This window comes from Pristiophorus japonicus, chromosome 12 (genome assembly GCF_044704955.1).
Source record: "Pristiophorus japonicus isolate sPriJap1 chromosome 12, sPriJap1.hap1, whole genome shotgun sequence".
Taxonomy (NCBI): Eukaryota; Metazoa; Chordata; class Chondrichthyes; family Pristiophoridae; genus Pristiophorus; species Pristiophorus japonicus.
This window is the reverse complement of record NC_091988.1, coordinates 184,510,428-184,535,674: the sequence shown is the minus strand read 5'-3', so window position 1 is coordinate 184,535,674 and position 25,247 is coordinate 184,510,428. Positions and strand designations below refer to the sequence as shown.

Sequence of the window (25,247 nt, the reverse complement as noted above, 5' to 3'; positions counted from 1 at the left end):
TGCCTATTATGCAGCTCAGGGCTGTAAAATTTGCTTGGGCTCATCGTAGGCTTGGCCTGAGAACTGGATCTATTCAATCTGATTTAACTGAGTTCTCCTACAAATCCAACACCAATTTGTACCATTAAAGATGGCATACGTTTGAAAGTGAAGCCTCAATTTAAATGAATATCCATGATTTATTGGTGTCAGCTGTGGCCAAGTGGGTAGCACACTCGCCTCTGAGTCAGAAGGTTGTGGGTTCAAGTCCCGCTCCAGGGACTTGTACATAAATCTAGGCTGACACTCCCAGTGCAGTGCTGAGGGAGTGCTGCACTCAGAGGTGCCGTCTTCCGGATGAGATTTTAAAACCGAGGCACCATCTGCTCTCTCAAGTGGACGTAAAAGATCCCATGGCACTATTTCGAAGAAGTGCAGGGGAGTTATCCCCGGTGCCCTGGCCAATATTTACCCCTCAATCAACAAAACAAAAACAGATTATCTGGTCAGTATCACATTGCTGTTTCTGGGATCTTGCTGTTTGCAAATTGGCTGCCATGTTTCCCACATTGCAACAGTGACTACACTCAAAGTACTTCATTGGCTGTAAAGCGCTTTGAGACATCCGGTGGTCGTGAAAGGCGCTGTATAAATGCAAGTCTTTCTTTTATTTATGGGGTAGAACTTAATTTGAAGCAAGTGGCCTAATTCCATATTAGTGAGTAACTTAGCTGCTTCATTATCATGTGCTTGGTACTGTTTGACTAAAAAATATATGTCCCCATCTGAGAGTATAAAGAATATTAAATTATTTCAATGAATTTTAGCAATTAAGTATTTTGAATGTTCAGATTATCATTTACTACAATGACACAAAATAATCAAAAACTGAGAGCAAATAGGTGATAACTTGCTGAATCTAAAGGTAGATGGATTTCTAATTCCTTTTCATTCCTTTCCCCAATTCTAGGCTATCTTGTAGTCCCAGCAGGTGGAGGTGGCACTTTCCTTGGCGGATATATCGTGAATAAATTAAAACTCCGCTGTGCTGGAATCATCAAGTTTTGTCTGATTTGTACAGTCTTTGGCCTTTTAGCTATTTTCATAGTCTGCATTCACTGCCCCAACATGCCTGTGGCTGGAATCACTTCGACCTTCAATGGCAGGTATGAGCAGAAATCTCATTTTTAAATGTAATCATTCAAGAACTGTAATATATTGGGCATATCATAATTAATTCAGGAAGTTAACTATTTTAACCAATGATCACGAAAGTAAAAGCCCTTAGGATCCAAGGCAAAGTGGTAAATTGGATCCAAAATTGGCTCAGAGGCAGGAAGCAAAGGGTAATTATCGATGGGTATTTTTGTGACTGGAAAGTTGTTTCCAGTGGGACTCTGCAGGGCTCAGTAGTAGGTCCTTTGCTTTTTGTGGTATATATCAATGGTTTACACTTGAATGTAGGGGGTATGATTAAAATGTTTGCAGATGATACAGAAATTGACTGTGTGGTTGATGATGAAGAAGAAAGCAGTAGAGTGCAGGCAGATATCAATGAACTGGTCAGGTGAGCAGAACAGTGGCAAATGGAATTCAGTGTGAGGTAATGCATTTGGGGAGGGTTAACAAGGCAAGGGAATACACAGTAAATGGTAGGACACTGAGAAATGCAGAGGAACAAAGGAACCTTGGAGTGCATGTCCACAGATCTCTGAAGGTAGCAGGACAGGTAGATAAGGTGGTTAAGAAGGGTACAGAGGAGATTTACGGGGATATTTCCTGGACTAGAGAATTTTAGCTATGAGGAAAGATTGGATAGGCTGGGGTTGTTTTCTTTGGAACAGAGGAGTCTGAAGGGAGACCTTATTGAGGTGTATAAAATTATGAGGGGCCTAGATAGAGTGAATTGGAAGGACCTATTTCCCTTCGCAGAGGGGTCAACAACCAGGAGGTATAAATTTAAAGTAATGGGGGGAGGTTTAGAGGGGAAATGTTTTCGCCCAGAGGATGGTGGGGTCTGGAACTCGCTGCCTAAAAGGGTGGTAGAAGCAGAAACTCTCACCACATTTTTAAAAATATATACCTGGATATGCACCTGAAGTGCTGTAACCTACAAGGCTATGGACTAAGAGCTGGAAAATGGGATTAGGCTGGATAGCTCTTGGTCGGCCGGCGCGGACACGATGGGCCGAAATGGCCTCCTTCCGTGCTGTAAATTTCTATGATTCTATGATCAACAAGGTTAGTTAATATGATCATAAAAACTGAAATCAAGATTTCCAAATGTAGAGAAACCGCAGGTGTCCAATTTTCCTCAGTACAAGTACATAAAATTAATTTTCCGTTTTTGTAAAACCCATTCAAATGTTTCCTTACTATTGACTTATGTTCTCTGGTGCATCCATGACTAGCTTTATTTCTCATATTCACTATTCATTTATTATAATTGTTTAATTTTCAATAATTTGGGTGAAGTAACAGCAGTTGCCAATTTTTTTTGTGGGGGGGAGCAGAAGACTTTTTTGTGTCTGTTTTTAGATTTATAACTTACTGGATGTGATTTGCAGAAACTATTCTGATTATTATTGGTTGCAATGTTGTCAGTACGTTGTGCCTTGCTTAAAAGTATAAGAATACCATGAAACTGTTTTTAAAGATTGAATGTGGTAGATACATACATAAGTTACTTATTTGATTTCCAGCTTTTAATATTTTAGTGAATCGTGCTAATTAACGCTGAGGCATTATTATTTCACAGTTTTTATGATGGTCCAGTTAACGTGTCTGCAGCTTGCAACGCTGAGTGTAGCTGCTTAATGGAGATGTACAATCCAGTTTGCGGAGCTGATGGTATAATGTACTACTCCCCCTGTCATGCTGGATGCACTGAATTCAACACCACGCTGGCTGCAAATGGCAGGAAGGTAATTTTTCCAGTTATACTTCGTGTCTCCATTAGCCACCAGCCGTGCAAGTGGCTGGAAATGCTTTAAAGCTGCATATTTTGTTGTGATTTATTAACCTTTAAGCTTAATGAACGAATGCTCTTCTCAACGAACCCTTTTGTTTAAAATATATATATAAATTACATGGTGTATATTTAACTTTAAAGTCTTTTATTAAACACCCATGGTGAAAAAAAAGGAAGGACCTGTTTTGGAAGAGTTGGCAAACCCAACTTGTCATTTTAATTAATTATGTTCTACTTCCCTGCAGGCTAATGCCGTCTGCACCCAAGCTATTTGTCCCTTAATTATTGTCACCAAGACTCTTTTTTAAACACAGATATTAGGTAGCTTGTTGCTGTATTATCTTACCTTTTGTGTAGTTCAGAGGTGATGTCAGGAAGCACTTCTTCACACAAAGTGTAGTGGAAATCTGGAACGTTCTCCTCCAAAAAGATGTTGAGCGTAGATCAATTAAAAATTTCAATACTAAGATCGATAGGCTTTTGTTAGGTTTGTTGGGTAGTATTGAGGGATGTTGAATCAAGGCAGTAGGTGAATAGAGTTGAGATACAGTTCGTGCGACATCCCCACTGACACCTGGGAGTCCTTGGCCAAAGACCGCCCTAAGTAGATGAAGTGCATCCGGGAGGGCACTGAGCACCTAGAGTCTCATCGCCGAGCGCATGCAGAAATCAAGTGCAGGCAGCAGAAAAAGCGTGGGGCAAACTTGTCCCACCCACCCTTTCCCTCAATGACTATCCATCCCACCTGTGACAGGGACTGTGGTTCTCGTATTGGAACTGTTCAGCCACCTAAGGACTTATTTTTAAGAGTGGGAGCAAGTCTTCCTCGATTCTGAGGGACTGCCTATGAATAGCAGAACCGGCTCAGGGGGCTGAATGGCCTACTCCTTTTCCTGTCCTATGTATAGTGAGTGTGAGTAGTTTCTATTCAATTTCTGGCAGCCATAGATTGGTTGTCTCCATCAGAGATGCCGACTAAAAAATTCACACGACTATAGTGATTAGGATGGAGACAAATAGTTGAGGCAAAGATGAGAGAGCTTTGCTCTACATCTGATTTTTGTTGTAACCTCGAGGCACTTTTACAAATAAAGAGCCATCATCAATAATAAATGATAAATACATCAATAAATCAACCAATAAATCAATCAAAAAAAATTAATAAGAAATCAATAAATAAAACATTTTCTACTTACCGACTGCAGCACCGGGAGCCCTCCAACAGCGTGCTGGGATGCCCCCCCCAGTGTGTCTCTGTCAGAAAAAACTATCGAGGGCACCGCACGGCGGCCGCAAAATTTTTTTTTTACGTGAATTTTGCTTGTGAGTGCTTTGATGACGCACTTAGGAGGGTTCGGCAGCAGTGGGACGGAAGTGGGGACCGCTGGAAAAAAACACCGAGGATAATTTCGCAAGCGGCGGCCATTCGACCCCGTGGCCTTCGCTTTCCGGCGGTAACGGGCCTTGTCGGGAAGCTGAATTTCGGCCCCTACGTGTGCTGAGCCAATGGAAGCGATCTTATACTGAATAGATTGGGACCTGCTGAGTTTTTGCAATAAATACCGGTTGGACTAGCCATCCGCTGCAGAAAACATTAATGTGCAGTGTCTCATGCTCTAGGTGAAAGAAAATGAGGTATACAGTGTGTTTGTGATAGCACGGTTTTATTGTCTGGTTTGAAAGAGAAGAACAGTCAATAAATTGAACAATTGCGAATTTACACCACTTTTCACTACTTTTGTTTACTTTCCTTCATTTCCAGGTTTTCCACGACTGCCTCTGTGTCATGGAGAACCTTCCGTCTGAGATAGGTTATGCAGAATCTGGAAAATGCAGCTCTTCATGCACACACATGCCACTTTTCCTGGGTTTCTTCTTTTTTGTGATTTTTTTCACATTTTTGGGCAGTATTCCTGCACTGACAGCAACTCTCAGGTAAGAATGGAATCAGTTATGTCCTAGTTTCTAACAAATGTAGTGCAAATTCTTTTTTATTTGTAATGGAACACCCGACATTTTAATTTGATTATTGTCACATTTCAAGTTTGCAGAGCAGGCTCGAGGGGCCAAATGGCCTACTCCTGCTCCTATTTCTTATGTTCTTATGTTAGCAACATTGTTAAATGAATCATTTTAATAATAAGTAAATAAACAAGTGTACAGAACTAAAGATACACTATCGATTTACAGTAGTTACAGATGTGGCAATCCCTCCTCAGAAGCTAGAAAAATAACTAACAGTTGCATCTGTTGTGTTAAACTTCAAAGTAAACTGGAATGGAATCAGTTACCCTGAATATTAATGTTAAATAGCAGTTGCTTGCTAACCATTCAGAGAATCACTCTTGCCTGCCTTTCTGATGGTCTACTCAATTTAAACAAGACATGGTGAGAAGTTCTTTTCAAATAGTGACGCACTTTGGAAGGACTAATATGGTAAGACAGTATACTATAAATGGCACGAGTTTGAAAAGTGGAAATAAGCAGAGAGTCCCTGGTGTCCATATACACAAATCCTTAAAGGTGGCAGGGCAAGGTGATAAGATGGTTAAAAAGGCATATTGGTTACTTGGGTTTATAAATAGAAAATAATATAAGAGCAAAGAGATCATGCTGGAACTTTATAAATCACTGGTTAGGCCTCAGCTGGAGTATTGTGGACAATTCTGGGCACCTCACTTCAGGAAAGATGTGAAGGCCTCGAAGTTTGCAGAGGAGGTTTACCAGGATGTTACCAGGAACGAGGAACTTCAGTTATGAGGAGAGGTTGGGAAAGTTAGGACTCTTCTCCTTGGAACAGAGAAGGTTGAGAGGTGATCTAATAGAGGTTTTCAAGATACTGGCCCAGAAATCCCGGCCTCCCCAGGTCCGTACGGAGTGTGTATGGACCCGGGAAGGCATCGCCAAAGCCGGTTTTCAGCGCACAACGCGCATGCGCTGAAAACCGGCTTTTCTGATCTGTCAAGCTCCAGCTTGACAGATCCTCCGCATCTTGGGAGTGAGCACACTTGCATGGGCAAGATTGTGGAATTTACCCATAACTCAAAACTCCTCAAAACTCTTGCGCCTGATAAAAAACGGGCGCATAGCCTAATTTTATAGGCATAAGAGTCTTAAAACATAAAAAATAAAATCTCAAAAACACATTTTATTTTATAAAAACCCTGCCCACTACGTTAAATTTATTTTAAACCATAATTTTAAAAACTTTTTAAAAACTCGGGGGGGAAAAAAAATTTCTCTAAGATATTTATTAACTTTAATTTCAATTAATTTTAATTGTGAAGTGTGTTTTTTATTTTTTATTTGGTGTTATTGTGTTTGCTATCAATTGAGAAAAAAAACATTGAGAACTCGTAGATACGGAGTTCCCATTGCTATTAATTGAGAATACTGTACCTGATTGGTTGAGCAGTCACACGTGACTGCATCTTCTGCGTGGGAACCTGGAGGACGGGAGCGCGCTTCGCAACGCGGGAAGAGAAGGCCTCCCCAACAGAATTCCACGCTCCTCCGAGACCATTTGGTACTTTCGGAAAAATTCTCCGGTCGGAGGCGTTCGTCCGAAAGAAGCCTCTGAACAGAATTTCAGGGCCAATAAGTGGTTTTAATAGAGTAGATAGAGAAGAACGATTTCCTCTGGCAAGTGGGTTAATAACTGAAGGTTGTAGGTTCAAAATTGTTGGCAAAAGATCTAGAGATGAGATGAGGAGCAATGTTTTCATTCAGTTGTCGGTATCTGGAAGATCCAACCTGAAAAGGTGGTGGAAGCTGATACCATAAATAATTTTAAAACTGAGTTGGACAGTTACTTGAGGAGGAGTAACTTGGAGGGTTACAGACAAAAAACAGGGATGTAGGACTAAGCATGACTGCTCTTTCAGTGAGCCAGCACAGGCATGACTGGCAGAATGGCCTCCTCCTGTGCTGTAAGTTTCTATGATTCTGTGATTTTTTTTAAACAAAAATGCTTAATTTCCTTCATGTGTGCACCCTGTGACTCAGCACGGCACAGATACACCAACGCTGCATCTCTGGGCCACCAAGGCCCCCCTTAATGACGAGTATGTTGGGGGTGACGCAATACAATAATATTAGCGAGATACATCTATAAAAAAATATTAGTGGTCACCAATTTGTTCGTTTACTGGAATGGTCTTCAGTGTTCATAAAGAACTATTTCTTTAATTTCTCCTAAAATCCAAAAACTCTACCTACTACCTGCTGGAGAGTTTTCCCAAATGGGACAGTGAGCTATCCAAAAATACTAAAGGGGCTGAAGGGTTTCAAAAAAACTGTCCTGCAATATTACCGTATGACCGAGAATATTTTTTTGTTTCTAAATTAATTAGGTGTGTCCCTGATAGTCAACGATCATTTGCACTTGGTATTCAATGGATCTTGGTCCGAACTTTAGGTAAGAGTACTCAGTCAGCTTTTAATAATGTGTATATGTGGTTTTTGGTTGTTCCAGTATAAACATAATGGTAAATAAACAGCTTAAAGTCAAAATGTATTAGTGTAATTGTATTTATATTTGAATAATTGCTGAAAGTTTTGAAGATTGCATAATTTTGATTTATTGATTCAATTTATAAACTTGTTAAATGTAAAATAAATGTTAATGATAGCACCTCAATAAACTTGATCTACAAATTTAACTGAAGCAAGACTAATTTAATTCTTGCTTGTATTTTACCTCTTAGATTATTTCAGTTATATGTAAAAGTGCCCTGAACTTTGCTTTTACGGAAATACAAATTTTCTTTCCTCCTTTTAAGGCGTTCCTTAAAATCTACCTCTTTGACTAAACTTTTGGTCACCTGCCCTAATTTCTCCATAAGTGACTCCGTGTCAAATGTTTGTCTTATGATACTCCTGTGAAGCACCTGGGGACGTTTTACTACATTAAAGGCGCTATATAAATACAAGTTGTTGTAAATTGTACAACTGTAATTGCTCATAACATTACTTTAAATAACTGTTGATTTTAATTAATTTGCAGCATTCTTTTTGAGTGTACATTCTATTCATTTTAAAAATCTACTTTTGAACCAAGAGAAGTGCTAATAATTGAGCAGAGTTACTGGACGGAATAAATTAGTTTGATTTTATGACTCAATTGGTTGCATTTCTGTTGCAGCGTTTGTGTCTGCAAAATTCATCAGCTGGGCCCTGAGTTTGGAGTGGAGCGCTAAGGGAGGTGTTGCACACCTCTTTTAGGGTGCTAGACTGGCTGAACAAGTGAAAATCCCGAGCTAAACAGCCGGCCTTGGAGCGACCTGAGAGAGGTCTCGGGGGTGAGGAGAAATCCCATCAAAAACATTCTCAATAAATAACTCACCACCACCACAACATAAATCGCCAAAAATAAATCAATCACACTTACCCTTACTTCACAGCTTCCAAAGGCGGTCCCACCAGGAGGCGCTCTATGGAGCGCTACGGGTCGGGTGCGATCCAAATATCGAGCCAGTGTCGCAACCAGGGGCGTTACACACCGAGGTGCTCGCCAATTCCGGGCGGTAATGCTCTGCACCCCCTCGAAATCGGCACCGAATGTACCGACGGGGCACTGGAAGCTGTCCGTCCACCTGGAAGCGCTTGCTGCCGCCATTGCTGCCCCTCTGGGGTGCTAACGGGCAGCAGAAGACCGAAAATCCAGCCCAATTAATTTACATTATTAGATACATCTGTGATCTTATTTCATTATTTGTATTAACTTTGCATTATCAAGTGCAGCAAGTTTTTCTAATCAGTAATTATCATCAACTAGACAGGAACTTAAACTCAATGTTACTTTTTTGTTAATGGGAAAACTAATGGTGAAATGCCCTAATTAATGATTGTAATGTAAAATTCCAACTATTTAAGACTACAATGAATTTTGTGCTTCAGGTATTTGATTTCTTTCCATTGTATAATTTCCAACAGGTGGAATCCCAGGTCCAATTGCCTTTGGCTCAGTTATAGACATCTCTTGCTTGTTATGGCAGGACCAATGCGGTGATCGAGGCTCATGTTATATCTACCAAAATTCAGCCATGAACAAATATCTCCTGATTGCCGGAATAACCTACAAGGTAATATATGTGATAATTTATAGTTATAGAATGTGTAACTCGCTACCACAGGGAGTGGTTGAAACGAATAGTATAGATGCTTTTAAGGGGCAGCTAGCAAGCATATGAGGGAGAAGGGAATAGAGGGTTATGCTGATAGATTTAGATGAGGAAAGATGGGAGGAGGCTCGAGTGGAGCATAAATGCTAGCATGGACTGGTTGGACCGAATGGCCTATTTCTGTGCCGTATATCCGATGTAATTCTACTCCAGGTCAGACTTCGAGCTAATGGCCATGAAATTGGATTTACAAACATAAAACATTTGTAAGATGTGGTAGGCAGCGCACACATGCCCATTCTGCATTGGAATTGCACCCCCGCCATATTGGTAAAGGCTGCTCCAGGCGTTCAGCGGTGTGCCTGAAACAGGTGTTAAGCCCTTTGCATCGGCAAATAGGGTGCTTAATGCCGGTTTGGATTCCCTTTGCAAAATTCAATTGTGCGTGCTACGATCAGTTTATTCATGTGCTTGGCAGCCAAACCAGCAGTCCTTAAAGGCTGTCACCGAAATGCAAGTTTGAACTTTTGTACTTACCAGGAGTGCTCCTCCCAGCTCCATGTTAAATCTGGAGATCTGCTGCAAGTCACCGCTCTCCTCCCTCCAGCGTGCCTGCTCCCCTTCATGAACTCTCCGAATGAACTTGGCCCGTGTGACTAAACCCCAGGTGCCTTCAGCAAATGTGGCCAGCAGACCAATTTGCTATGGTCCTGCCACCAGCCTCATCATTTGCATGATGCATGCACTGCACTGGAATCACGCCCCAATTCGGGTACCATCCAATTTATAGGCCAATGAGTTTAACGAAGAACAATAGCTCAAAACATCATTGCATCTGTGAAAGATATGAATGAGGCAGAGGAGTTTGAATATGGGTGTAGTGACCACTGCTGGAACTGAAGTAGAACATCACCCAGTAGCACAGAGCTATTGGAGACAAAGGGGGAGAAATTGGCCAACCTTGCGCACGTTTTTTTGGCAATATTTCGCCTTTTTTGCAGGTAAAAGGTATATACCTAAATTGGCAAAAGTTAATGACTGCCAGTTTTGAAATATCGCCGAAAAGCGGATTGACTATGTGCAACGCCAAAAAAAATGCGACCGCTTAAAATTGGCCGTTCGGCGAACCCGTACTCGGGGTGAAAAAAAAAACACCTGAGAAAAGCCTGCGTTGAAGCCCCAGAAACAGCGGTAGGTATGAAGACCTACAAAAAAGGTAAGTTGAAGTTTTTGTTTTTTAATTCTTTTTCAGCGATTCATTAGTTAAGTGTTGAGTGAACGTTTTCTTATTTTTTTATTTTAGCAATTTTTTTTGTGTTTTGGCAGTGATAGGCCTCGGGCTAAAGTTGACGAGGACCACGGTTTCCACCGCGAATCCTCGTGCAACGTGATGTTTACTGTCGGGCGCATTTTTTTGCCAATTTTACCCCCTTTAAAAAATGGCGAAGCTTTCAGTGGTATATTTTTCCAAAAAATGACGGGAAAAAAACTGATATCGCCAAAAACTGAATTTCTAGCCCAAACAACTCAATCGGCTGTTATGCAACAGACAACTATTTGGGCATAGTGGAGGAATAGTGCACGAGGAGGTTTGAGATACAACAGGTTGGCTGTGATAAAATTGTCAGGAAAAGTTAACCATGTGCTCAACAGCACTACTGCCCTCAACCTTTTATGGCACAGGGGACTTCCAGGCAACCAGGTTTCAGCCACTCTTTGTTTTGCTTGCTTCCTGCATAATGGAAAAATAATAATTTGAAAGAAATTGAACATGTTTAACATACTGCATTTACCACCTGTACGTTGCAAACTTTTCTCAGTTGCTTGGAAACATGCTCTGCTACTAAATGCTTCCCTACATGAGACTGTGACAGTGGGAGATGACTGTATGGGTTATACCATAATGTGGGCTCATTACTTTCAAAGGTAGTTCCTGCTGTACTTGTGTAGACCTATAAAACGGCACAGAATTGTCACTGACATGAGTGCCAACTAGCTGCTCCTGTTTCATGTATGCCACTGCTACCAGGCATCTCCTCATGATGCACTTTGATCTATGTGTGTATGGAACAGTGGGCATCTGATCGGTTTCAGAGTGCCTGCCTCGTGGTTGGATTTAAATGTTTGCTGAGGAAGTTGATGTTTGCAATTACTATATCTTTCAGTTTTAGACCATAAAGTCTCCATTTCATATCTGTGGTCTATGTAATCTAGGTCTCCACTGCAGATTTTTTAAAAATTCATTCATGGGATGTGGGCATCACCGGCAATTATTGCCCATCCCTAATTATCCTTAAGAAGGTGGTGGTGAGGCACTTTGAATTGCTGCCATCTGTATGGTGAAAGTACTTCTATATAGGGCTGTTTGGGAGGGAGTTCTGGGATTTTGACCCAGCAACGATGAAGGAATGACGATATATTTCCACGTCGGGATCATGTGTGACTTGGGGAACTTGCAGGTGGGGGCATTCCTTTGCACCTACTGCCCTTGTCCTTCTAGGTGGTCGAGGTTGCGGGTTTGGGAGGTGCTGCTGAAGAAGCCTTGGCGATTGGCTGCAATACATCTTGTAGATGGTACACACTGCAGCCACAGTGCGGCGGCGGTGGAGGGAGTGAATTTTTATGGTGGTGGATTGGGTAAGCAGACTGCTTTGTCCTGGATGGAAATATGTGGAAAGAGCAGGGGAGTGGAACCAAATGGCTACCTTCTGTACTGTATCATTCTATGATTCTATAGACCATTGAAGCTTTTAGGATAGGATATTGATTCTATTTTTTTTTAAATAGAGAAACATTATATGCAAGTAGAATAAGGGTTGAGGATTGAGCAGCTAACTAGGAGACCCGAGTCCAAATTCTAGTCAGTTTTAGTATGTGGGCATGAATAACTTAGAAACTGGATCAATATCCAGTTCTCTGATTAAATGCAGTTATCATTGCCTTCTTACATGTTTCTCAATAGCCAAAGTTTAACCAAAGCCTGTCTTTTATGCTGACATTAACAAGGGCTATTTTGTTTTTCTATTTTCAGGTATTGGGGTCATCATTCTTTCTCACAGCCTTATTGCTGTACAAGCCACCAAATTCAGCACTGAATAGTTCCAACATGGACAATGGAGAGTCAGATCTACCAGAGAAGGACGTTTCACAGAAGACAATAAACAGTGTAATTACTACATAATGAAATACCACTTAAACTGCATCCCACATCCTACATGAAAACTGCATGTTTCCACTTCACATTACTACAGGTCATCCACCACTCGTCAAAGTAGCCAGATTTTCAAGACAGTGTTGGAAATATATCAGCGGCATAATTCCCAGCAAGGTTGGGACTTTTTGCAAGCCTGTTACATTACAGACTTGCAATGAATTGAACACGTGTGAAGGATGGAAGCGTAGAATGAAAAATGCCTCCTGAGGGTGAATAAAGTACAGAGTTCGCACACAAAACCATTCTATTTATATACAAGAATGCCTCATTATAAACACTAGCCAATTGTAATGGACTGTTTTTAAGTTAGGCCTCGGAGAAAGTCCTAAAGAGACTGAAAATTGGGATGATTTTCCACATCTCCAACCCATATAGCTGTGCTTAAGCTATTCTGCTTTGTCACGTGTTCTAACCCGCAGTACTACTGTTTATTTTAACTGTTTACTTCTATACAAAGGCCTTTTTTTTTTAAACATTCGCAATTATATGCTGCATTTTAAACCACTGAACTGCTGTGACCTATATTTATGTAACATATTTGATAGTTGGTTTATCATTACTTTTGCTTTACTGATCGGAGCAGTATAGTTGTTTGGTATCTAGATTATTAAAGTCTAAGAGGGTCGAAATTCGGTCATGCCGTTTTTGAGGCAGTGACACCGGCTGAGTGCTGATTTTAACGGCAGGCGGTAGGTGCTGCCTCAAACTGCAAAATTTGGTTTTCCCGTCCAAAAATGAGAGAACAGCGCTAAAAGTGGCATTTTACACCCATCCTCGGGCGCCAACGGAGCGGCATTTCAGGAGGCCGACCGAATTTCCCGCCGATAGGCTGCCGCATTGCGAGATGCAAAAAAATGGGGGGGGGGAAATGTTTCCAACACTTTCCCTCACCCACACTTCCTCACTGGTCGCATTAATACATAAATCCTAAAAGAAAATAAGCGTAACCACTTACCTTGATCCCTGGGCGTTGCCGCCCTGGGATCCCCGATGTCCCGACAGCTTTTCCAAGCTGTACAAATGCCTGCCGGTAAGACCACCGTACTTGCCTAATTTCGCAGCCGCGGCGGCAAGGGGGCATTGCACGCGCGATGACATCACCACGTGGATGGGTGGCGGACAAACGCACAGCGGTACGTCTTGGCACCACCCCCACCGCCCAACTAAATTTACCGTGAGCCGAGGAACCCGGTCACCACTGCCGGTAAGTACTTAGCTGCCCGTTAGCCGCCCATCTCCGGCGGTAACGGGTGGCATTAGAAAAGGAATTTCGACCCCTAAGAGTAACTTATCATTTCCTTTTTTTTTTAAATCCCTATTTACTTGAGCCTTGTATCTTTTTCCATTCGTGGTGTTGCTCAGCCATTCTGGAAGCCTGGTACAGCTGGACTCTTGAAGTTTTCCCCAGTATTTTTTAAAATTTCTTTTGCACTATGATTGAAACTGGAGCGGTCATTCACTGAACCATGAACCCGTAGAAGTAATAGTCGGCAAAAAAAATCAGAAATGCTGCTGGGTGAGTTACTTGCTGATAGTAATTTGGCAGTTAACAGTGCTACAACCTACAAAGACTCAAATTTTATATTTTTTTAAAAATCCATTCGAATATTTGAAGAAACTTTTATTTAAAAAATTACAAGATTCCAGCAAAATGATGTGGAAAGCCTGTGTAGTTTTATAAGGTGCATTTCCCTGTATGTCTTCACACTGAGTATTTAATGGCCTGTGTTGCTGAAGGTAGCAAGAAAGAAAGTGGAGGGGATTTGAAAGTAACAATTATTATGCAGACTTCATATTAATAATTAAGAGAGTGATGTATTAGATTGGCTGGTGGCATGATAAAACAGCAGTTCCACATGAGATCTGTTTTTTATAAACTGCAGTTATTGACTATTTGCACTAGAACTGGTACACATTGGGTCAGCCCTTACAGGTGCCTACGAGGTGCACACATGCCCATAGGGGCCCTCCAAGTTCCAGGTTTAGGTATTTACTGCGCATGCGCCAAAGCCCGGAACTTGCATTCTGTCTTGACGGATCCACCGCATCCGAAAAAAGAGGGCCTCTGCGAGCAGAGAGTTGGGCTTCTGCCCAGTGAATACCCTTGAAATTCTTACGCCTGGTAATAGCAGGCGTAAGGCCTGCTTTTACAGCCTAAGAGTTAAAAAAAAATAAGTAACTAAAATGTTATCACCCATTTATACATTTAAAAACCCTGTCCAATAAGGTAATGTATTTTTAGCCGCATTAAAACATATAAAAACATTCAAACAATTAAATTTTGTTTAAAATATTTAATTAAATGGTATTTTAGTTAATTTTAAATGTGCAATGTTTATTTTTAATTTATTTCATGTGTTTGTGTATTTTTCAAGTGATTCCCATTCATACTTACGGGGATTCGTACAAACGGAAACCCCAAATGTATGAATGGAGATTCCCTTCTTTTATTGGTTGGGCCAGCCCATGTGATCCCAGAGGCATTTGTGAACCGCATGCACCCCTGGGATACGTGGGCCTCTACGCAGGCCTACACATAGAGGCCTAGGAGCGCAAGCATCCAAACCTCCGGGACCATTAAGTAAGTTCATAGATTTTTTGCAGGTCGGAGGCATCCACTCGCAGGAAGCTTCCGACCACAAATTCTACCCCATTATGGGAAAAAAGTTGGCACTGTGTTTTTGCTTGAAAGTACAACGAGATATTCAATGTGTTATGCACTATTATTACTTACCTTAAAAAAGACATCGTAATACATGATATTTTTCATAATACTGACTTTGAAATGCCGCTAAGATACCAGCATACAAAAACATTCATTTGAAATTTCAAACTATTTAATGCAGGCATTATTCTACTTAGGAGTGGATGATATCCAGAAGTCATGACACTGTCACTATTCACTTCATACCCAATAAACCTGTTGACAATCCGTACACAATGCCCCATCTTTGGTGGGGGTGGGGCACTTTGGCTGGGGAAGGCATGCATTTGGACTGGGGTAAGGCACTTTGGCTGGGGGAGGCATGCACTTGGTCTAGGGTAAGGCACTTTGGCTGGCCCTTGCTGTCTTCTGGGGAGCTCTGTCCTCTGTCGCTTCAGGAAGTCAAAGTGGACCGAGTTACAATTTGCAAAGTCAGTGAGACCTTGGGATGGGCGGTTCCAGTTACACGTTCCTGTGAAACTTCAGGGTGTCGCTTAACCTCCAAGGGGACCAATCATAAACAAAGGGTGCCCATTTTTGCAGTACAAATAAGCCCGTCCTTAAAATAAATGGAATAATATCTCTGCTAAAATAACAATGAGATGTTCATGTTTGCACAGCTGTATCCCATTGCATAACTTCACGGTTATTGCACTTGTAATAAGGAATCGAAGTTTAGGCCATTATGCCTCAAGGTGTGATTTACCATTTGTAACTTAATCAAATTGTTCTGTAACTCTGATCAAAAGTTACCTAATTTTAGTAAATATTTTGTGTTCAGGTATTTGAGAATAAATAAGCTTTATTGTACTTCATATTTAATTTTTGGGAAGTTTTACATTTAAAAGGCACTGACCGTTGTATCAGTGCAGTGGTATTTTATCATTCAACAATTCGTGTTGATAGCAGTTCTAACGTTTGTTCATTATTCTAAATTAGATTGAATTTTCCCCAAAAAAATCTGAGTTGAGATCAATAGGCTGTTCCATATCTTTGAATTATTATAGATTCTGTGATGTGACCAAATCCTCTGAAGATAGTCACCTTAGTTCATGCTAGTATATTATCTTAAGGTTGATTGTGCAAACCATTCTGATCTTCTTCAAGGTTTGAAAGCAAATTCTCCTGTGGCCACTTTCAAGTTTTTCTTCTCTGGATATTAACATTTTTCACTTTACATCTCCCATTTCCAAGTGAGAACTTAGGTCTGCGGTTCTGAGGGGAAGAAAGACTTTTATTTAAATAGCACCTTTCACGACCACTGGATGTCTCGATGCACTTTACCGCCAATGAAGTACTTTTGGAGTGTAGTCACTGTTGTAATGTGGAAAACACGGCAGCCAATTTGCACACAGCAAGCTCCCACAAACAGTGTTGTGATAATGACCAGAAAATCTGTTTTTGTTATGTTAATTGATGGATAAATATTGGGCAGGACACTGGGGATAACTCCCCTGTGCTTCTTCGAAATAGTGCCATGGGATCTTTTATATCCACCTGAGAGAACAGACGGGGCCTCGGTTTAACGTTTCATCCGACAGTGCAGCACTCCCTCCGCACTACTCAGGAGTATCGGCCTAGATTTATGTGCTCAAGTCCCTGGAGCGGGACTCAAACCCACAACCTTCTGACTCGGAGGTGAGTGTGCTACCCAGTTCTGGTGGTATGTTTTTGGTCTGTGGGACCAGGATTCCTTTATTGAATATGTAGCATCAGATGTGTTTCAATTCTTGATTTTCCAAAATCTGTATTGGGAAGGACTTTCCAACTAATGTCTCCTTGAATGCCTTGGAACAAATCTCTTTCAATGACAGCAGCCTTCACAGGTTGATCACTGACACAAAGTTGAACTAGTCCAGCCATAGATAAATTGACCCAATGTAAGACCAGGTGATCAGATTTGCAATCCAGTGGAAGGGCTTAGCCATTTTACGCAATGTGGAGCTAGTTGCACTGATGTACAAATTGTTGTGTGACTGATTCTATACAGGATCCTAGAGCAGAGGTAGATAGTTATTCATTGGCATCAGTAAACCTATTTTTGTATAAATGGGAGCTTTATGGTGTTTCAGTAAATTCCCACTTTGCTTAATTCACATTATTGGATAATTCAAAAGTAACATTAAATTATCGGGCGTAGATTGCGCAATGTGGTCTCAAATAGAGTTTAAAAATGTTCAAGTGGACCTCTTGAGCATTTTATAAACTGCAGCAGAGCTCCTAAAAATGTTTTGAAAAACATGGGCGCTTGAACACACATGCAAAACATTTCAAATTTAACAGCAGGGAACCGCACACACACACAAACTGGTTGCTATAGCCTGATACAAAACCAGTTTGAATAAACTAACTACTGCTGGCTGCAAACAGATTCGGTAGCGACTGATCTGTACTTGAACTGATAAGTACAGCCTTAATGTCATTTCCTATTTCTAATCAACTTGCAGATAATCTCAGCATGGTCTAATTCTCCTCATTAAATATGTGATAGTAAAACACACAATTATATTAAAACCTTTGGAGAGTTCATTTTATATATATATATATATATGTAATATATATATATATTCTGGAAACCAATTACCATCTAAAGGGGATTTGGCCATATTTCATTTTTTTTGAAGGATGGTCATGACTAGTACAGTATCAATATAAGCTGCCATCCTTTTGATGTGTTAAATATATTTATGATCTTATATCAGCCATGATCTTATTGAATGGTGGTGCAGGCTCGAAGGGCCGAATGGCCTACTCCTGCACCTACTTTCTATGTTTCGATTTGCAGAGCTCAAAACATAGCCTGGAAATCATTTTTGGCAACAGTAGCAGATGAAGATTCTACGTGTTTGTATGACATTGTTAACCACAATTTTAAACACTTATTCATCAGTTCATATTTAATGGGTTCATTTCTCTGTTAATATTGTTAAGTGATTGTATTGGATACAATTAAAAAATAAATAAAAGCAGCCATTGTGTCTAATGCCAAATTGTACACCTGGAGCATTTATTATTGCTCTAGGTTTATTTACATTCTTATTTATGCAGTCAGAAAAATATACTAATGTGATAGAGTTTTTTGTATGCAATATGGTATGTATCACTGCAGGAAAACCACCAGTCTTTGTAAGGGGTGCTTCCTACATTACAACATTGACTACACTTCAAAAGTATTTCTGTTATGTCTGTAAGCACTTATGAATGACTCCACGAGGCATTGTGTTGTACTCAAACTGTAGTGACCTTGGTCCTTTATTCGTAACTCCAGAGTGAGGCACAAGCATGGTGGGCAGCCTTTTATACTGGGCCTTGCACACCTTTGTAGGTGACCCTCAGGTCTCCCACCGCAGTGCCCTCTGATGGACAGCCTAGTATATACAGAATGTAAACCTTATTGACAGTACATCAGGTAACAAGTCTCCATCTTATACAACTATACAGTGACTACACAGAGTATATCTATAGTCTGCATATATAACATCACTCTTCCCCCAAGTCCTTTGTGTCGATTACCTTTGCACTATGTGCTCTGGCTTAGCTCTCCCCAGATTTAAGTGCCAATAGCCCTTGCACCTTAGCTGTGCTTTGGCTTGGCTCTCTCCCTGTTAACCCCCAAGTCCTTTCGCCACAACGTTGGGTTACCAGTTTGGATGGTTCGATGATGCTGTGGAGGTTCCAGTGGGTTCTGGGTGTGATCCATGTGTGTGTCCATGGCAACATACATCCATTTCCCCCCACAGCGAAATCATGTAGCAGGCCCGTTACATTAACATACAGGATCAGACACCGTGCAATTACAAAGAAAGAAAGTTACAGTTTGTATCGTGACACCTTGGTTCAGTGTCTTACATTCGTTACATTTTGCGGTCATGCGCCAGGATTGGGTAAATTGCATTCATAGTTCAGTCATGGTAAATACTAAGGTATGCGAGGACGCAGGTTCCAGAGCAACCGGACGGGATCCTAGTCATCTGATAGCGGCGCTGCGCCCCCTGCTAGCGGGGTGGGCTTGGTTCGCTCACCTAGCCAGGGCCTTTGCCGTTGCCTAGCGATGGGCAGAGCCACAGATGTGTGTGGCCTCCCTGTCCTCCTTTGAGAGCTGCAGAATTTTCTGCCTGCTCTCTAACAGTGTTGGGAACCTGGCTGTTCCAGGTCCCGTTTGGAGAACTGGGTTCTGACCTTTCGCTCCCGGACATGGCCGAGGTAGCGACTGGGTCTGGGGGCTGCGCCGTCTCCACCTGGGCGGTGGGTAATGGCGGCCGACTGCGCGTATTGGCACCGCTTCATTTCCAGCTCCGTGGCTAATAGTTACCATCAGGTGCTTGCAGCGTGGGATAGGCCTGGGGCAGGGTATCAGGATCAGTGCCTTCACCCTCCTGAGGTCACTGGCCTATAAATTGTGGGGACACCTGGGGCAGGGTATCAGGATCAGTGCCTTCACCCTCCTGAGGTCGCTAGCTTATAACTTACGAGGACACCTGGGGCAGGGCATCAGGATCAGTACCTTTACCCGCCCGACTTCGCTCGCTTGCTACTTTTGGGGATATTCTATTCCCAACATCTCGCAGCAACATTTTGTTCTTTACATAAGGAATAGTACCGACATCTCACAACAACATTTTGTTCACAATCTTAATCGGTTCGTTACATTGATTGCCATGCACACAATGTCTCCAAGTTCAGTTGGTTGCAGGTCTCCTTTAAGAGAACCCTGCTGGATTTACCCCAATCAAATCCTTTGTTAGACACCACGTGTTGGTCCCTCAGCATTGCACCTCGTGATATGGCCGCGTCCATCCTTCTCTCCGGCGATTCTGCCACAAAAGCTGGAAGAGTGCCTGTGAATTCAATCTTCCTCCCCAGGAGTCCTGCCACTGGAGCCGGGAAGGTACTTTTAGGTCGTACCGGTTGGATCATTGCCACGCAGTTGTGATGGATGTTTTTTGCCTCCGGTGCTGTGCTGGTCTGTTCTCTGGTGCCTTGCCCAAGCGAAGGTGAGGTTTTACTCTGCCTCTGAGCATGGGGACATTGATTGCTGGAGTGAAGAGGTCTTCCCATTTCCACTGGATCTTCCCCATCCACCTTCCGAGTAGCGTTGGACCATCACCTGCAACAATCCACAGAGGTAACTTGACTGGGATCAGCTCCTTGGAGTAGGTGCGCAACTTTTCCTGTACTGAAACCAGTTCGGGTCATTTTTCGTTCCATAGCCTCTCAAAGGCATCCTGGCTCATCACTGACTGGCTAGCTCCGGTGTCCACTTCCATGAAGACTGGAACGCCGTTTATCTTGACTTCCATCTTCACTGGAGGACAATCAGTGGTGCAGCTGTACACTCCATACACTTCTTGGGGCTGAGTTGCCTCTCTGGCCAAATCATCATACTCATTAAAGTCATCTACCGACTCCTCTGCTAAACGGTGAGTCGTATTTCTTTTAAACATACGCTGGAGGTGGCCCTTCATGTTACAAACTTTGCACACATATTCAGCAAACGGACACTGGTGAGCCCTATGGTTTCCTCCGCAATGCCAGCATGGTGCTACTCGATTAGCACCCCTTGCGGACTCTGAGTTCTGGAACCCTGAGGTCTGTGCTCTCTGCCCTGGCAGAGCAAGGTTCTACAGTCTTGCCTGTGAAAGGCACTATTCTGTGTACAGTACTTGCCGGGTTGAGTCCACAGGATGAATAATTTGCTTGATTCTGCAGGTCGAGGTCATGAACGCCTGACCGATGCTGGCCTTCTGCAGTTTGACTGTGCTGTCAGTAGATAATAGCTTTGAAGGAGGCCCTCGTGGTCAATTCCCATAATGAAGATATCTCGCAATGCTTCGTTGAGGTGTGTGCCAAAATCGCATGGTGCCGCAAGTCTCCTGAGGTTGGCAGCATATTTTGCAATCTCCTGGCACTCAGGTCTGCGGTGAGTGTAGAATCTGAGCCTGGCCATGAAGATGCTCTGTTTTGGTATTAGTTGGTCATGAATTAGTTCAGTCAGCTCATCGTATGTCTTATCCTTGGCCTTTGTGGGTGCCAGCAAGTCCCTGACGAGGCGGTGGATCTCGGGCCCACAACTGGTCAGCAGAATAGCCTTGCGCTTCTCCGCCAATGTGTCCGTTTCCCCTGCCAGTTCATTTGCCACGAAATATTGCTCGAGCCTTTCCATGAAGGCATCCCAATCATCACTCTCTGCAAAGTCTTTTAGTGTGCCAAAAGTAGCCATAATTGTGTGAGAGTCCATATTCTAGTCGCCAGTTGTTATGTCTGTAATGCACTTATGAATGACTCCATGAGGGAATGTGTTGCACTCAAACTGTAGTGACCTTAGTCCTTTATTCGTAACTCCAGTGAGGCACAAGCATGGTGGGCAGCCTTTTATACTGGGCCCTGCACACCTATGCAGGTGATTCTCAGGTTTCCCACCACAGTGGCCTCTGGTGGACAGCCTCTGCCATGGGCAGAAAACCCCTGTCTCTACCAGTTGCACCCTCTAGTGGTGCCAGCATAGTATATACACAGTGTAAACCTTATTGATAGTACATCATAGAAACATAGAAAATAGGTGCAGGAGCAAGCCATTCAGCCCTTCTAGCCTGCACCGCCATTCAATGAGTTCATGGCTGAACATGAAACTTCAGTACCCCCTTCCTGCTTTCTCGCCATACCCCTTGATCCCCCGAGTAGTAAGGACTTCATCTAACTCCCTTTTGAATATATTTAGTGAATTGCCCTCAACTACTTTCTGTGGTAGAGAATTCCACAGGTTCACCACTCTCTGGGTGAAGAAGTTTCTCCTCATCCCGGTCCTAAATGGCTTACCCCTTATCCTTAGACTGTGACCCCTGGTTCTGGACTTCCCCAACATTGGGAACATTCTTCCTGCATCCAACCTGTCCAAACCCGTCAGAATTTTAAACGTTTCTATGAGGTCCCCTCTTACTCTTCTGAACTCCAGTGAATACAAGCCCAGTTGATCCAGTCTTTCTTGATAGATCAGTCCCACCATCCCGGGAATCAGTCTGGTGAATCTTCGCTGCAATCCCTCAATAGCAAGAATGTCCCTCAAGTTAGGAGACCAAAACTGTACACAATACTCCAGGTGTGGCCTCACCAAGGCCCTGTACAACTGTAGCAACACCTCCCTGCCCCTGTACTCAAATCCCCTCGCTATGAAGGCCAACATGCCATTTGCTTTCTTAACCGCCTGCTGTACCTGCATGCCAACCTTCAGTGACTGATGTACCATGACACCCAGGTCTCGTTGCACCTCCCCTTTTCCTAATCTGTCACCATTCAGATAATAGTCTGTCTCTCTGTTTTTACCACCAAAGTGGATAACCTCACATTATACTTCATCTGCCACGCATTTGCCCACTCACCTAACCTATCCAAGTCACTCTGCAACCTCATAGCATCCTCCTCGCAGCTCACACTGCCACCCAACTTAGTGTCATCCGCAAATTTGGAGATACTACATTTAATCCCCTCGTCTAAATCATTAATGTACAATGTAAACAGCTGGAGCCCCAGCACAGAACTCTGCGGTACCCCACTAGTCACTGCCTGCCATTCTGAAACATATCCATTTACTCCTACTTTTTGCTTCCTGTCTGACAACCAGTTCTCAATCCACATCAGCACACTACCCCCAATCCCATGTGCTCTAACTTTGCACATTAATCTCCTGTGTGGGACCTTGTCGAAAGCCTTCTGAAAGTCCAAATATACCACATCAACTGGTTCTTCCTTTGTCCACTTTACTGGAAACATCCTCAAAAAATTCCAGAAGATTTGTCAAGCATGATTTCCCTTTCACAAATCCATGCTGACTTGGACCTATCATGTCACCATTTTCCAAATGCGCTGCTATGACATCCTTAATAATTGATTCCATCATTTTACCCACTACTGAGGTCAGGCTGACCGGTCTATAATTCCCTGCTTTCTCTCTCCCTCCTTTTTTAAAAAGTGGGGTTACATTGGCTACCCTCCACTCCATAGGAACTGATCCAGAGTCAATGGAATGTTGGAAAATGATTGTCAATGCATCCGCTATTTCCAAGGCCACCTCCTTAAGTACTCTGGGATGCAGTCCATCAGGCCCTGGGGATTTATCGGCCTTCAATCCCATCAATTTCCCCAACACAATTTCCCGACTAATAAAGATTTCCCTCAGTTCCTCCTCCTTACTAAACCCTCTGACCCCTTTTATATCCGGAAGGTTGTTTGTGTCCTCTTTAGTGAATACTGAACCAAAGTACTTGTTCAATTGGTCTGCCATTTCTTTGTTCCCCGTTATGACTTCCCCTGATTCTGACTGCAGGGGACCTACGTTTGTCTTTACTAACCTTTTTCTCTTTACATACCTATAGAAACTTTTGCAATCCGCCTTAATGTTCCCTGCAAGCTTCTTCTCGTACTCCATTTTCCCTGCCCTAATCAAACCCTTTGTCCTCATCTGCTGAGTTCTAAATTTCTCCCAGTTCCCAGGTTCGCTGCTATTTCTGACCAATTTGTATGCCACTTCCTTGGCTTTAATACTATCCCTGATTTCCCTAGATAACCACGGTTGAGCCACCTTCCCTTTTTTATTTTTACGCCAGACAGGAATGTACAATTGTTGTAATTCATCCATGCGGTCTCTAAATGTCTGCCATTGCCCATCCACAGTCAACCCCTTAAGTATCATTCGCCAATCTATCCTAGCCAATTCACGCCTCATACCTTCAAAGTTACCCTTCTTTAAGTTCTGGACCATGGTCTCTGAATTCACTGTTTCATTCTCCATCCTAATGCAGAATTCCACCATATTATGGTCACTCTTCCCCAAGGGGCCTCGCACAATGAGATTGCTAATTAATCCTCTCTCATTACACAACACCCAGTCTAAGATGGCCTCCCCCCTGGTTGTTTCCTCGACATATTGGTCTAGAAAACCATCCCTTATGCACTCCAGGAAATCCTCCTCCACCGTATTGCTTCCAGTTTGGCTAGCCCAATCTATGTGCATATTAAAGTCACCCATTATAACTGCTGCACCTTTATTGCATGCACTCCTAATTTCCTGTTTGATGCCCTCCCCAACATCACTACTACTGTTTGGAGGTCTGTACACAACTCCCACTGACGTTTTTTGCCCTTTAGTGTTCTGCAGCTCTACCCATATAGATTCCACATCATCCAAGCTAATGTCTTTCCTAACTATTGCATTAATCTCCTCTTTAACCAGCAATGCTACCCCACCTCCTTTTCCTTTTATTCTATCCTTCCTGAATGTTGAATACCCCTGGATGTTGAGTTCCCAGCCCTGATCATCCTGGAGCCACGTCTCCGTAATCCCAATCACATCATATTTGTTAACATCTATTTGCACAGTTAATTCATCCACCTTATTGCGGATACTCCTTGCATTAAGACACAAAGCCTTCAGGCTTGTTTTTTTAACACCCTTTGTCCTTTTAGAATTTTGCTGTATAGTTGCCCTTTTTGTTCTTTGCCTTGGGTTTCTCTGCCCTCCACTTTTCTTCATCTCCTTTCTGACTTTTGCTTTTGCCTCATTTTTGTCTCCCTCTGTCTCCCTGCATAGGTTCCCATCCCCTTGCAATATTAGTTTAACTCCTCCCCAACAGCACTAGCAAACACTCCCCCTCGGACATTGGTTCCGGTCCTGCCCAGGTGCAGACCGTCCGATTTGTACTGGTCCCACCTCCCCCAGAACCGGTTCCAATGCCCCAGGAATTTGAATCCCTCCCTGTTGCACCACTGCTCAAGCCACGTATTCATCTGCGCTATCCTGCGATTCCTACTCTGACTATCACGTGGCACTGGTAGCAATCCTGAGATTACTACTTTTGAGGTCCTACTTTTTAATTTGGCTCCTAGCTCCTTAAATTCTTTTCGTAGGACCTCATCCCTTTTTTTACCTATGTCGTTGGTACCAATGTGCACTACGACAATTGGCTGTTCTCCCTCCCATTTCAGAATGTCCTGCACCCGCTCCGAGACATCCTTGAACCTTGCACCAGGGAGGCAACATACCATCCTGGAGTCTCGGTTGTGGCCGCAGAAACGCCTATCTATTCCCCTCACCATCGAATCCCCTATCACTATCGCGCTCCCAATCTTTTTCCTGCCCTCCTGTGCAGCAGAGCCAGCCACGGTGCCATGAACTTGGCTGCTGCTGCCCTCCCCTGATGAGTCATCCCCCCCCCCCCCCCAACAGTACTCAAAGCGGTGTATCTGTTTTGCAGGGGGATGACC

The 25,247-nt window shown here is 42.8% G+C and overlaps 1 protein-coding gene across 1 annotated transcript in view; it reads left to right on the top strand.

Moving 5' to 3' along the window:
• The window catches only part of slco4a1 (solute carrier organic anion transporter family, member 4A1), a 213,565-nt gene extending 196,216 nt beyond the window's left edge, over nt 1–17,349 (top strand). The window contains exons 9-15 of the mRNA XM_070895094.1: nt 950–1,145; nt 2,738–2,903; nt 4,713–4,885; nt 7,303–7,367; nt 8,885–9,033; nt 12,104–12,238; nt 16,464–17,349. Of these exons, the coding sequence (XP_070751195.1) occupies nt 950–1,145; nt 2,738–2,903; nt 4,713–4,885; nt 7,303–7,367; nt 8,885–9,033; nt 12,104–12,238; nt 16,464–16,571 (992 nt within the window). The 3' untranslated portion in view covers nt 16,572–17,349. The remainder of the gene's footprint in view (nt 1–949; nt 1,146–2,737; nt 2,904–4,712; nt 4,886–7,302; nt 7,368–8,884; nt 9,034–12,103; nt 12,239–16,463) is intronic.
• The last annotated feature ends 7,898 nt before the right edge of the window (nt 17,350–25,247 follow it).